This window comes from Haliotis rubra, unplaced genomic scaffold (assembly GCF_003918875.1).
Source record: "Haliotis rubra isolate DU_JTF1 unplaced genomic scaffold, ASM391887v1 Scf604, whole genome shotgun sequence".
Taxonomy (NCBI): Eukaryota; Metazoa; Mollusca; class Gastropoda; order Lepetellida; family Haliotidae; genus Haliotis; species Haliotis rubra.
This window is the reverse complement of record NW_025767307.1, coordinates 76,641-90,260: the sequence shown is the minus strand read 5'-3', so window position 1 is coordinate 90,260 and position 13,620 is coordinate 76,641. Positions and strand designations below refer to the sequence as shown.

At 40.8% G+C, this 13,620-nt stretch overlaps 1 protein-coding gene across 1 annotated transcript; it reads right to left on the bottom strand.

The window, feature by feature from the left end:
• Positions 1-6,663: 6,663 nt before the first annotated feature.
• Positions 6,664-8,311, bottom strand: LOC124255642 (lactosylceramide 1,3-N-acetyl-beta-D-glucosaminyltransferase-like). The gene has a single exon (XM_046689538.1). It carries the CDS (start codon positions 8,012-8,014, stop codon positions 6,788-6,790), a length of 1,227 nt encoding a protein of 408 aa, XP_046545494.1. The 5' UTR covers positions 8,015-8,311; the 3' UTR covers positions 6,664-6,787.
• Positions 8,312-13,620: the final 5,309 nt, after the last annotated feature.

The window sequence follows — 13,620 nt, the reverse complement described above, 5'->3', positions numbered from 1 at the left end:
GCCCAATGCTTTGCACGCATTTATATGTCATCCCCTTTTTTCAATATTTGTACAGAATTGACACATTTATATATTATTGTAGAGTAGATCTACTTCCGATATATACATTTAATGAAATATTAACATGCTGGCATTTCACGACAAACAAAGAAACAATTCCTCAGTCTTTCGCGGGATTTAACGTTTGAAATATTGTTTTCACTTTCGCAATGATATATGAAAGGCTATAGGCGTCGTAAAATCCTAAACGGACTGGGTAGAGAGTGAAATATCTGACAATGCCAACTTGCGTTTTGATCAGCACTTGGAGGCACAATTGCTTGGTAAACTGCCGCAACGGGATCGGGTGGTCATGCTCGCTGATTTGGTTGACACATGTCATCGATCGATGATCGATGATCGATGCTCATTATGCTGATGGGCGGTGGGGTAGCCTAGTGGTTAAAGCGTTCGCTCGTCACGCCGAAGACACGGGTTCGATTCCCCACATGGGCACATTGTGTGAAACCCATTTCTGGTGTCACCCGCGGTGATATTGCAGGAATATTGCTAGAAGCGGCGTAAAACTTAACTGACTCACTCATGATGCTGATCACTGGGTTGTCTGGTCCAGACTCGATAATTTATAGACCGCCGCCATGTATTTGGGATATTGCTCAGTGCGGCCTTCAACAACCAATCAACCAATCGTTGTCCCCATTTAACCATTGTTTGCCTAATAAACAACTGATGCCGGACTTTACTAACGGGATTAGGTTGTAGTGAGTATGATTTCATTTATGCACAATTATGCAAAGTGAAGGTGGTAAGGGAATATTTATCACTGCTGTTTTCAATAATGTGTATGCCCTTCTGTTTGCTGATGATGTTTCGGCTCTTTCAGACACTTGTGTGACAGTGCACAGTTTATCATTATATTCTTCATATTTGTATATTTTCTGAATGTATGTATTTTATTTATATTTGCCACAAATTTCACTTTCATTTTGAAGAGTTGTAATATTGAAACGTCATTTCATGTCATGGCTCCTGCTGATGTAACGCACTTCGCAAAGATAATTAACATAAGCCATATACCATTGAAAGTGTCAACTTAAAACTCAATCAATTGTTAATTGCACCCGTAAATGTCTTAATGACCACCGTGCAGATGTCCAGGCCACAACTGTAGAAACAAACTACAATAAATCTGACCTAATTGACGCCAATTACCATTGTGACACGGTCATGTGACGTCAGCTGTAAAAAACTAATCCAGACAAGGGTTGTAAAACAAACCGTAATTAAGCTGATGCAATTATCCTGTCACGGTCACGTGACTACCCCCTCCAAAACTCGTTTCGGCTTGTCCAATCAGTAACTGTTTGATCTATGTCAACCAACCAAAATCGTAATTACCGTATTATATGTTTTGGCCAATCGCAAAGAATTCCAACATTGATCAGTGATGTTTTCGGCTATAAAAAGAGGTCAGTGATTTCCGATCGGCACACTTGACCTCACAATAAATGATGAAACATCTCCTTGACTGATCATTGACTTAAGGAATTCTACATTCTATTTTAAGGTAAGTTCTTTGGTACAACTCTACGAATTCTGTCAGATAATGTCATGACTGGAATATATTTTTATGTATATGTTTATAGTGGCAATATCATGTGTATGTTTATATTTTGCATGGACATTGACATGCATATATCTCAGTCGTTAATTGACTATGTAAGTGAACTAGATGTGTTGTCATGGATTAGTTGTGCCTATATTGCACCTCATGTATGGACACATTAGATGTACTTTACATCACTAAATATGCTGATAGTGAACAAATGTAAATATTTGGTTCAGTGGCAAATATCATTTATATATGTTTTATATGACGACAGCTGAGGTATAATTGTGATTTGTGTTAAAATGATTTGTATGAATGATTCCCGAATATGATTATTATTTGATGTTAGGTTGAAAGAAGAAATATTATATCTGTTATACATACAAGCTCTACCGTTTGAGATGCTAATTCCCCATCAAAATGTGTATATTCGATTATTGTTCGAATATCTTTTATGCATATGTATTTATGAATAACACACTTGACCTCACAATAAATGATGAAACATCTCCTTGACTGATCATTGACTTAAGGAATTCTACATTCTATTTTAAGGATTTAAACTTGTTATCCCATAACGAGCCGGGTAACAATAGTATTCAATTGCAGAGAAGATAAATGCCCTTGAATTATTTCCCAAGGAAACAGGAATGAAAGTAAACCTTAAGAAAACAAAAGTGGTTGTTTTCAGAAATGGAGGGCCTCTTAGATCTTATGAAAAATGGTATTTTAATGGGGAACAAATAGAAACAGTATCTTTTTATAAATATCTTGGCATTATATTTACAACAAAACTTGTTTGGTCCAGGGCACAACTGTGTTTAGCATCTCAGGCTAGAAAGGCAATTTTGTCAGTTAATCACTTTCAAAAGAAATTCGGAAACATTAACTGTACAGATTTATTCAAAAATTTTGATGCACTGATCACACCAATATTATGCTATGGCTCAGAAATATGGGGAACTTCTTATTGTAAAAGTATTGAATCGGTACAGCTTGATTTTTGTAAAAAGTATCTTAAAATAAATAGGTCATCTTGTAATTCCATGGCCCTGGGTGAATGTGGCAGATTGCCCCTGCAGTTTAATTATATGACCCGTGTAATCAAATACTGGTGTAGATTGTTACAACTTCCTCATGACAGATTACGGTTTCAAAGCTACCTTATGCTTAAGTCATTAGATGATAGTGGTAGAACATGGGCATCAAAAGTTAAAAGTCTTCTTTTTATTTTTGGTTTTGGATATGTTTGGTTGAGCCAAGATGTTTATAAGCTTATTTAAACAAAGATTATCAGATAATTTAAAACAGTCCTGTTACTCTTCCCTGAGTAATTCCTCCAAATGCAACTATTATCAGTATTTTAAATCTGCGTTAAATGTTCAACGTTATTTATCGTTTAACCTTTCTACACATTTAAGAGCTGTTTTAATACAATTTAGGTGTAGTAATTTTAAAATAGCTGTAGAAACTGGGCGTTATAACAACACTGATTATAATCAAAGATTTTGTACATCATGTAAATCTAAAGGTCTTACCTATACTGAAGATGAATTTCATGTACTGTTCATTTGTGAATCCTATTCACAACTAAGAGAGAGGTTTATTACAAAATGTGTTAAAAAGCCTTATACTGTATATTCTTTAGCAAATCTTTTCAAGAATACTAATGTAGACACTGTAAAATCTGTTGCCTTGTATCTATTTTATGTTAAAAGGTTTATAACAAATACACCTGAATGATCATTGTGCCCCTGGCTACACTGGAATTTCCTTTTGAATGTATTTTGGGCCTACGGCCTTTTACTGGAAATAAACTCTGTCTCTGTCTGATTTTACGCCGCTTTTAGCAATATTCCAGCAATATCACGGCGGAGGACACCAGAAATGGGCTTCACACATTGTACCCATGTGGGGAATCGAACCCGGGTCTTCGGCGTGACGAGCCAACGCTTTAACCACTTCATTAATGTTATAGTTAGGAGGTTCTTCGACGTTAAGTCGTTGTTTTCACAAGCCGTTTCGATTCTTTATAGGCTTTTATGTGTATAATATGATTCACTTAGACAGTTAATGCCAAATGTTCAAGTCATTTTACAGAAAAACAGATTGACTAAACAAATTATATGATCATAAAAACAAAATATTAGTGAAAATATGCTGAGATTGTTTGCAAAAATATACTCATGCCAATGATGGTTGTCCCCCCAACCCCAGCCTGTTGATATAATTGAAGGGGATGACAACCATTATTGGCATGAGTATATAAATACGTTACACTGACGTCGGTTTTCTGTCAATCTCAACATTTTTGTCACTGACTTCTGTTTTCTGTCAATCTCAACTTTTTTAGGTTCCTTCACACTTATTTCGAATTGACAGGAATCAAGGAAAATCAGCCAGAAAAAAAATATTTCCAAAATTCGAACTGCATTCTGGAGAGAATGTCAAAATAAACAAGTTTTGCAAGCTTTGTAAGAATATGACTCCCAGATGCTAAGTGACGTTTCAGTGACAGATGGTTACATTTTTATGCGTTTCGGCGGTGTTCTGATGACGTCAGGGTTCATTTGAAGAGTGAGTGAGTGAGCGAGTTTAGTTTTACACCGCACTCAGCAATATTCCAGCTATATGGCGGCGGTCTGTAAATAATCGAGTCTGGACCAGACAATCCAGTGATCAACAGCATGAGCATCGATCTGCGCAATTGGGAACCGATGACATATGTCAACCAAGCCTGACCACCCGATCCCGTTAGTCGACAAGCATAGGTTTCTGAAGATCAATTTTAACCCGGACCTTCACGGGGTTCATTGGAAGAGCATTCGGGACGTTCTGAATGTATTCCAGGTGTATTCGAGGTACATTCGAGCTGTATTCGAACTTCAGTCGAAATATTCCGATACATTTGAAGAATATCCCACCTATAGTCAAGCAACAATCGAGATATATTCCGAGTCATTCGAGCCTCCAGGCGCATTCGAGACAATCTGACAGGATTGAAGTGGCTTGTCTTTGGTATTCTCCCTCGAATATGTTCAGAGTACTTAGAATACAGTTAGAATGTAGTAAGAATACTTAGAATGCAGTTAGAATGCAGTAAGTATACTTAGAATGCAGTTAGAATGAACCTCAAATGCCGTTCGATATTTTTCAACTTCGAATGTACCTAGAACGTTTTTGAACATGTTCAAAACATTCGGGCATCTTACAAGAATTGACCCGAATAGTTGGAATGCATTCGGAATACAGTAAGAAGTTTTAGAATTCAGTTTCGAATTTCCAGGAATCTCCAGAAATGTTCATTCCGACAGCATTCCGGCTCATTCCGCCTCAAGTGTGACGGGGCTATAAACTTCAAATTGCTTGGAACTGTTACATCGTGATAAACTAGCTGGTCATATTTCACAGCCAGTTTGTAAATTAACTGAAATATTGAGGGGTCACATATATGGTTAGATTCCCCCAATAAATCCCAAGACGAAATTGTACATCATCTTTACAAGTGGATCAAGGTGAGGATACGCTCTTAAACTATCTATTGTCCATTACGTGTGACGCAGCAGAGGTCGGTAACCAGTCAGTTATTCTGGGATATCATCTCGGTACCTACGAAAAAGAACAAAATGATAAAAGCAAGAACCTGTCCCGGGAATTGCCCTAAATCAGCGCCTCTATAATATAGTGGAAACGGTTAATGGGAGATTTGGAACAAGTCTGGTTCTCATGGTGACGCTTCGACAACAAAACTCTACAGCCTGGTTCCCGGGGCCTGCTCTCACGTCGAAGCGCATCGGGAAGCAGATCCCCCGGAAACCAGGCTGATTTGAAACCTGAGGAAAATCCAGACTTGCTCCATCCAGTTCTTTTGTATTGCAGCTCCTGGACTCAGTGCGTGTGAAACAGACTATTCTATTTGGAATGGAACCTTGCTACTCCACGTGTTATAGACACGTAACCTGGTTGGCATGACTATATAGAGAATCTCACCCGAGTGTCTTTTGATATCAAATATACCACCACGAGTTGATAAAGTAACAAATATCCGAGGCTTGCCGAGGATATTTTTACTTTATCAACGAGTGTTGATATATTTGATATCAGAAGACACGAGGGTGAGATTCTATTTATCATCAAAAATCACTCTTTACTGCCATTAGATTTGCAGTGCAGCGATGTCATAGCATTGTGACGTCATCAAGTTCATGACGTCATAGCATTGTCAGGGCATTGTGCAAAATCTACTGTCAAAACGATATCTCCTAGGAGATATCGTCTGATCTCACGCAAGCGATATCTCCTGTGGAACACAGTTTTGGATGATAAATGCGCTGGCTGACTGTGTGAAGGAGGGTAGCCAGATCTTGACAAACCAAGGCACATCGTCAGTACGAACTCCGATCTGATAGGTCCCCTTTTCATTGGCAATGTGTTGTAGATTTGACGGGCAATTAAGTTGTTTCCTCTCAGTCCATTATCTCCGTTCATTATACAACACACCAGTGATTACCTTTTGAGATGGACACAGCATTGGCTTGGGCTCAAATGAGGGAGACGTTGTCCTAGGATTCCCGTTATAATTGAAACAATGTTAAAAAGACCAAAAAACCCTGTTTTATTATCCAAAAGGCTACGATTTTAACATTCATCAGGCATGTATGACAGTTACATAGTCAGATCTGATATTGGTAAATCTTTGGTAAGATTAATATGATTTGAACACTATGTGACATTGGTAAGACGTTAACTTTAGACAATATGTGACAATACATGACAACATGCGACAATGCATGACAACATGTGACAATGCATGACAATATGTGACAATGCATGACAATATGTGACAATGCATGACAACATGTGACAATACATGACATGTTATAATGCATGACAATATGTGACAATGCATGGCAACATGTGACAACACATGACAATATGTGACAACACTTGACATGTGACAATACATGACCACATGTGACAATACATGACAATATGTGACAATACATGTGACAATACATGACAACATGTGACAATACATGTGACAATGCATGTGACAATACATGACCACATGTGACAATATATGACAATGCATGTGACAATACATGACAACATGTGACAATACATGATAAAAAGAAAACTCCATACACAAATCTAGATTACGCAACTGTGCAAAGTATATCATACATAAATCTCATAGTGTGAAGTGGTACGTTTCCATAAATCGGGAAACTCTGAAACATTGCCCACTGCAAATAATAAAGAGCAGTTCCGTGCAAGAAAACACTGTAAATCCTTCTTAAAATAGCTGCTCTCAACTTTGACAAATTTGAATGTCAGTTGTGAAGTGAGAGGTCCTGTAAAATACACATCGTCCACCCAGAGGAATGGAGACACCAGCGTTGCCTTAAACATCCTTGATATCAGCTTGCCACTTATAAATACCCCGTAACCAAGGCAATATTTCCAAGGATAGAATCTGTATCGACTTAGAACATGGCTGGTAACACGCCATCTTCCCTGTCGACGGATGGGTGTCAGGTGACGGTTCATATCGCAATAAATCGTGTTTCTACTTGAAGCAATTTGATAATATTTCTCCAAAAATGCATATGTGTTGACGAAGGTATCGTCGTCAATCTTGGCCACGACATTTGCATTTTTACAGTAGGTCACAAGCCATTGCAGTTCCGTGCTCACTTTGAGAGTAAGATTGTGATAAGTGTCCAGGAAGTGACCTTGTATGACGTCACCATAGTTCCGGTGTTCAGTGATTAACATTTGCTGCGTGGCACCGGAAGTCGTCGATCCCACAAAGAATGCCAGTTTTATTGTGTAGTTCTTGAAGAATGTTTGATTAGCGAATGTTGATCTTATGATTTCACGGCGATGGAAATTGTCGCACGCACTGCTAACGATAAACACAAGGTCGACGTTATTGTGCAAGCATATACGTGGATTGTTAAGGGAGTATCGACCGATGAAATGCGTGGGGTAATTTGTTGTTACCGATCGATGTTTTGACCGGCTTGTGTTGGCAGCATGTGGTATAAAATGAAAGTCCCACGTTTTCGAGTAAATGGATTCAAGCTTTGATGGGTTTTTTTGTCCTATGGTCCAGCTCTTGTACAAACTGAAGAAAGATAAAATTATGATATGGATGGCAACAGAGAAGAAGATGATGTATGGTAAAAGTGATTTCAACTTCATTTTGCTAAACAACATTTGAACACATGTTTCATGTCTTGTGTTGAGAACTACGCTTTTAGACCTGACCCTAAAATACTCGCCCAAATATAGCCGAATATTGTCATGGGCACAGTCCTCTTGAATACAGCAGTTATAAAACTCGGAACATCTGGAATAGCCGAATAATGTCATGGAAAACAGTCCTCTTGAATATAGCATTTATAACACTTGGAACATCTGGGAATAGCCGAATAATGTCATGGAAAACAGTCCTCTTGAATATAGCATTTATAGCACTCGGAACATCTGGGAATAGCCGAATAATGTCATGGAAAACAGTCCTCTTGAATATAGCATTTATAACACTCGGAACATCTGGAATAGCCGAATAATGTCATGGAAAACAGTCCTCTTGAATATAGCATTTATAGCACTCGGAACATCTGGGAATAGCCGAATAATGTCATGGAAAACCGTCCTCTTGAATATAGCATTTATAGCACTCGGAACATCTGGGAATAGCCGAATAATGTCATAGAAAACAGTCCTCTTGAAAACAGTCCTCTTGAATACAGCAGTTATAAAACTCGGAACATCTGGAATAGCCGAATAATGTCATGGAAAACAGTCCTCTTGAATATAGCATTTATAACACTCGGAACATCTGGGAATAGCCGAATATTGTCATGGGCACAGTCCCCTTGAATATAACATTTATAACACTCCGAACATTGGGAATAGCCGAATATTGTCGTGGGCACAGTCCTCTTGAATATAGCATTTATAACACTCCGAACATCTGGGAATAGCCGAAATATGGAACATCTGAAATGGGCACAGTCGGAACATCTTGAATATAACAATGTCATAGCACAAGAAACTATGCTCTGAGATCTGACTCTAAAATACTCGCCCAAAGAACATTGGGAATAGCCGAATATTGTCATGGGCACAGTCCTCTTGAATATAACATTTATAACACTCCGAACATCTGGGAATAGCCGAATATTGTCGTGGGCACAGTCCATTTATAACACTTGAATATCGAACATCCGGGAATAGCCGAATATCATGGGTCAGTCCTCTTGGGCTGGGAATACGAATAGTCCAGTCCTTTGAATATAGCATTTATAGCACTCGGAACATCTGGGAATAGCCGAATATTGTCATGGGCACAGTCCTCTTGAATATAACATTTATAACACTCCGAACATCTGGGAATAGCCGAATATTGTCATGGGCACAGTCCCTTGAATATAGCATTTATAACACTCCGAACATCTGGGAATAGCCGAATATTGTCATGGGCACAGTCCCCTTGAATATAGCATTTATAACACTCCGAACATCTGGGAATAGCCGAATATTGTCATGGGCACAGTCCCCTTGAATATAACATTTATAGCACTCGGAACATCTGGGAATAGCCTGGGAATAGCCGAATATTGTCATGGGCACAGAATATAGCATTTATATATCCGAACATCTGGGAATTATTGTCATGGGCACTCTTGAATATAACATTTATAGCACTCGAACATCTGGGAATAGCCAAATATTGATGGGCACATATTGTCGAACATCTGGGAATAGGGCATGGGCACAGTCCCCTTGAATATAACATTTATAGCACTCGGAACATCTCGGAATATCCGAATAATGTCATCGAAACACTCCCGGCGAAAACAACATTTTCACCACAAGAAACCTAATCGGGGAAATACTGTCCATATAATTTTATCCTCCAAATCCGAGAGAGAGAGGGTGCGTTGACAATCTAGTCGTGAACACAACGGATCCGTTTGGTGTCGCTGGTAAGATTGTTCAACAAATCTTAACAGTAAGCGGTTGAGTGGCACTTCGATGTTACGCCAAACTATCGTTTTCTGTAATATGAAGGACAGGCAGGTGTTACTCAGATGAAGACGGATCGATGTCTATGCCATTAAATGTATATTGAATAATTTTTGTTTCATCATGCGCCACGGCATATGTTACATGTGTATTTTGTGGTGTGACGTACTCCTGATCAATAATTGAGTGAGTTTAGTTTTACGCCGCTTTTAGCAATATTCCAGCAATATCACGGCGGGGGACACCAGGAATTTGCTTCACACATTGTACCCATGTGGGAATCGAACCCGGGTGTTCGGCGTGACGAGCCAACGCTTTAACCACTAGGCTACCCCACCGCCCCCTCAAGTGAAAGAGGTCTTCGACTTTAGTTGTTAAGTGTGGATTGAATGGCTATGTTATAATTACCAACAAATAGTTTTAGATGAGTCATATCATAAGATGGACTCTCGATCTCACTCAAACACTGACAGACTCACTCACGCACTCACACACGTACTCACGATCTCATTCAAGCGCTCACGGACTCATGCACTCACGCCCGTGCTCACGGTCACACTCGAACACTCAGCTTGATGAATGTACTAACATAAGTTGTTTAAGGGCAAGTCAGATGTCCTTATCCAGCCTCATGTCAGAATGTTGAGTTTTGATTTGTTCACGTGACTGTGATAAAATACCATGTACACCCGTCACGATCCGCGAGCAGGGAGTGCAAAAGTCATATTATCCCGCCACGCCTCGGTGACCACGCGAAGTGAGAAAAGCGTGCATCGCCAAGCCTTTAGTAACGTGCGCTGCATTGAGGTCAATCGATCAGCTGGTGTCAACATGGCAGCAAGGAAACGTTTTGCCACATCTCACATAAATAAAAACAAGTCGGTTCGATGCGTATTGTTTTCTTTTGATTTAGTAAAAACATTCGGCTAAATAAATGCGTTATCGCATCGTGTCTCGGGAAATACGGGGTTTTTTCAGTCCCTCGTAAGGTTAGGAGTCGGAGGCTCGGGGAATACAACCTTACTTGGGACTGATAAAACCCCGTATTTCCCGAGACACGATGTGATAACTTGTAATGTGATACTCAAGAACAACACTCAGGTCAATATTGACTGATTTCAATTTAGTCACAAATCCATATCCTTCCTTTACAGACGGAACATAGAGCCTAGGGATAATATAACGTATAAAGAGAATAGCCATTCACGGATCAGATTAAAGTGAGGAGAGCCGATGTAAAGGCAAAAACCATTGGACTGATAAGTTTATGGTTAAGACGTTGTCTGTGGAACGTTGAATATGGTTAAGACGTTGTCTGTGGGACGTTGAATATACACAACCCATTGACATGCACATCGACGTGAAGCTGGTTCCCAGGGCCAACTGGTGGTATCATCAGAAATGACCTGTCTTTAACAGGTTCGATGCCGGGGCGCTTTTAAGCCCAATTTGACCCGATCTACGGCAGTATTTCACGCTGCCGGTACCTGTCATGTTTCGTACATCGACCACAGGTTTTTGTTGTTACTATGGATCGAAAGCCCTGTGTCTTAGCTTTCACGTCATGTGCGACACGTGCGGGTGTCGTCACGTTTTCCCACCCTTAAAGCCACCCGAAGCTTAGCCCCAGGTCTGATCTGTGCGTCCCGTTTGCACTGATTGTCTCACACACGGAACCCTTTTGCCACTGCTGTATAAACACAATGGCCGAAACCACAATTATTGAGTTTTGGAATTACGCAAATTATGTGTACAAACGGCTTGTTTCTGTTTCATCCTTGTCGGTCTAGGGGAAACAAGGCGCTCCAGTGTAACTATGTGATGTTAGGGGGGCTGTTCAGTTGAGCGTACACACGTCCTTTCCAGTCAGTGAACTTCTCGGCATTTCACATTCTACATGTGCACTACATCTCCACATCTGTCCTTTCCCATCTCTATGTCTGAATCTCTCCATCTCTACACCTACACTTCCCAGTCTCTACACCTTCACTTTCCCATTGTCAAACCTGCACTTTCCTATCTATACACCTGCACTTTCCTATCTATACACCTGCACTTTCCTATCTATACACCGGCACTTTCCTATCTACACCTGCACTTTCCTATCTATACACCTGCACTTTCCTATCTATACACCTGCACTTTCCTATCTATACACCTGCACTTTCCTATCTATACACCTGCACTTTCCTATCTATACACCTGCACTTTCCTATCTATACACCTGCACTTTCCTATCTATACACCTGCACTTTCCTATCTATACACCTGCACTTTCCCATACATACAATTACAACTCCTCGTGTCTACATCTGCACTTTCCCAAATATACCACTGCACTTTCCTATCTCTGCACATGCACTTTCCTATCTCTGCACCTCCACTTTCCTATCTCTACATACACCCATACACCAGCACCACCCATCTACACACCAGCATCACCAAACCATACACCACCATCACCCACATACACGCCCGCCAGCACCACCAACCTATACACCACCACCACCCACCTATACACAACGACCACCCACCCACACACCAGCACCACCCAACAATACCCCAGCACCACCCACCTATACACCACAACCACCCACACACACACCAGCACCACCCAACCATATCCCAGAACATCCCACCTATACACCAGCACCACCCATCCATACGCCCACCCACCTATACACCACCACCCACCTATACACCAACACCAACAACCTATACACCACCATCACCACCACCACCTACACACCACCACCACTCACCTATACACCAGAAACACCCACATATACACCACCAGCACCACCCAACTATACACCACCACCCACCTATACACCACCACCCATCTATACACCACCACTCACCTATACACCACCACCACCCACCTATACACCACCTGCACCCACCTATACACCACCACAACCCACCTATACACCACCACCCCCCATCTATACACCCGCACCGTCAACCTATACAGCACCACCGCCCACCTATACACCAGCACCACCCACCTATACACCACCACCACCACCCACCTATACACCAGCACCGTCCACCTATACACCAGCACCGTCCACGTATACACCAGCACCGTCCACCTATACACCACCACCCACCTATACACCATTCTTGTTAGGTTAGTATTAAGTGATAAAAATATTATCACCCTCCCTTTTCCATATCCTGCCTCAGTCAGATATGGGTGTCTCGGGATGATATGGGGAAGATATGGAAAAGGGAGGGTGATAATCTCTACTTAATCATTAACTTAATGATGTTCAGCAAAGGTTAGTGGGTTTAGCTTTACGCCGCTTTTAGCAATATTCCAGCAAAATCACGACGGGGGACACCAGACTGACTGACTGACTGAGTTTAGTTTTACCCCGCTTTGAGCAATATTCCAGCAACATCACGGCGGGGGGACACCTGAAATTGGCTTCACACATTGTACCCATGTGGGGATTCGAACCCGGGTCTTCAGCGTGACGAGCGGACGCTTTAACCACTAGGCTACCCCACCGCCCCGGGGACACCAGAAATATCTTCACAAATTCTACCCATGTAGGAAATCGAACCCGGATCTTCAGTGTAACGGGAGGACGGTTTTACCACAAGACTACACCACCGCCCATGTTCAGCAAAAGGAAATAATTTCTTGAAATTTGGATAAACTGAGAGGGTCTCGACAAACACACACAATGCATTATGTAGCAGGAACATGGCAGGATAAAGCCTCATAATATCAGGAAATCAATAAAACAGTTTCAAACTGGCTAGTAACTCGTTGTTCACTTTATATTATTTTAAAAACAAAGTACAACAATCCATGACATGACATGTCATTCACACCGGATAAAACGCTCATTATATGGCTTGAAGTTTGGCGTTATTCACGAGTATCCCCTTCCGAATGCGTGTATGTAAAGCCTTTTGTCTGAAAGTGGGCGAAAACTTGACTTTTCAGCAAATGTACA

Bases quoted from the DNA above. Each gene is read 5' to 3' on its own strand.
- LOC124255642 (XM_046689538.1), bottom strand. From the start codon at position 8,014: ATGCTATATTCAAGAGGACTGTTTTCCATGACATTATTCGGCTATTCC.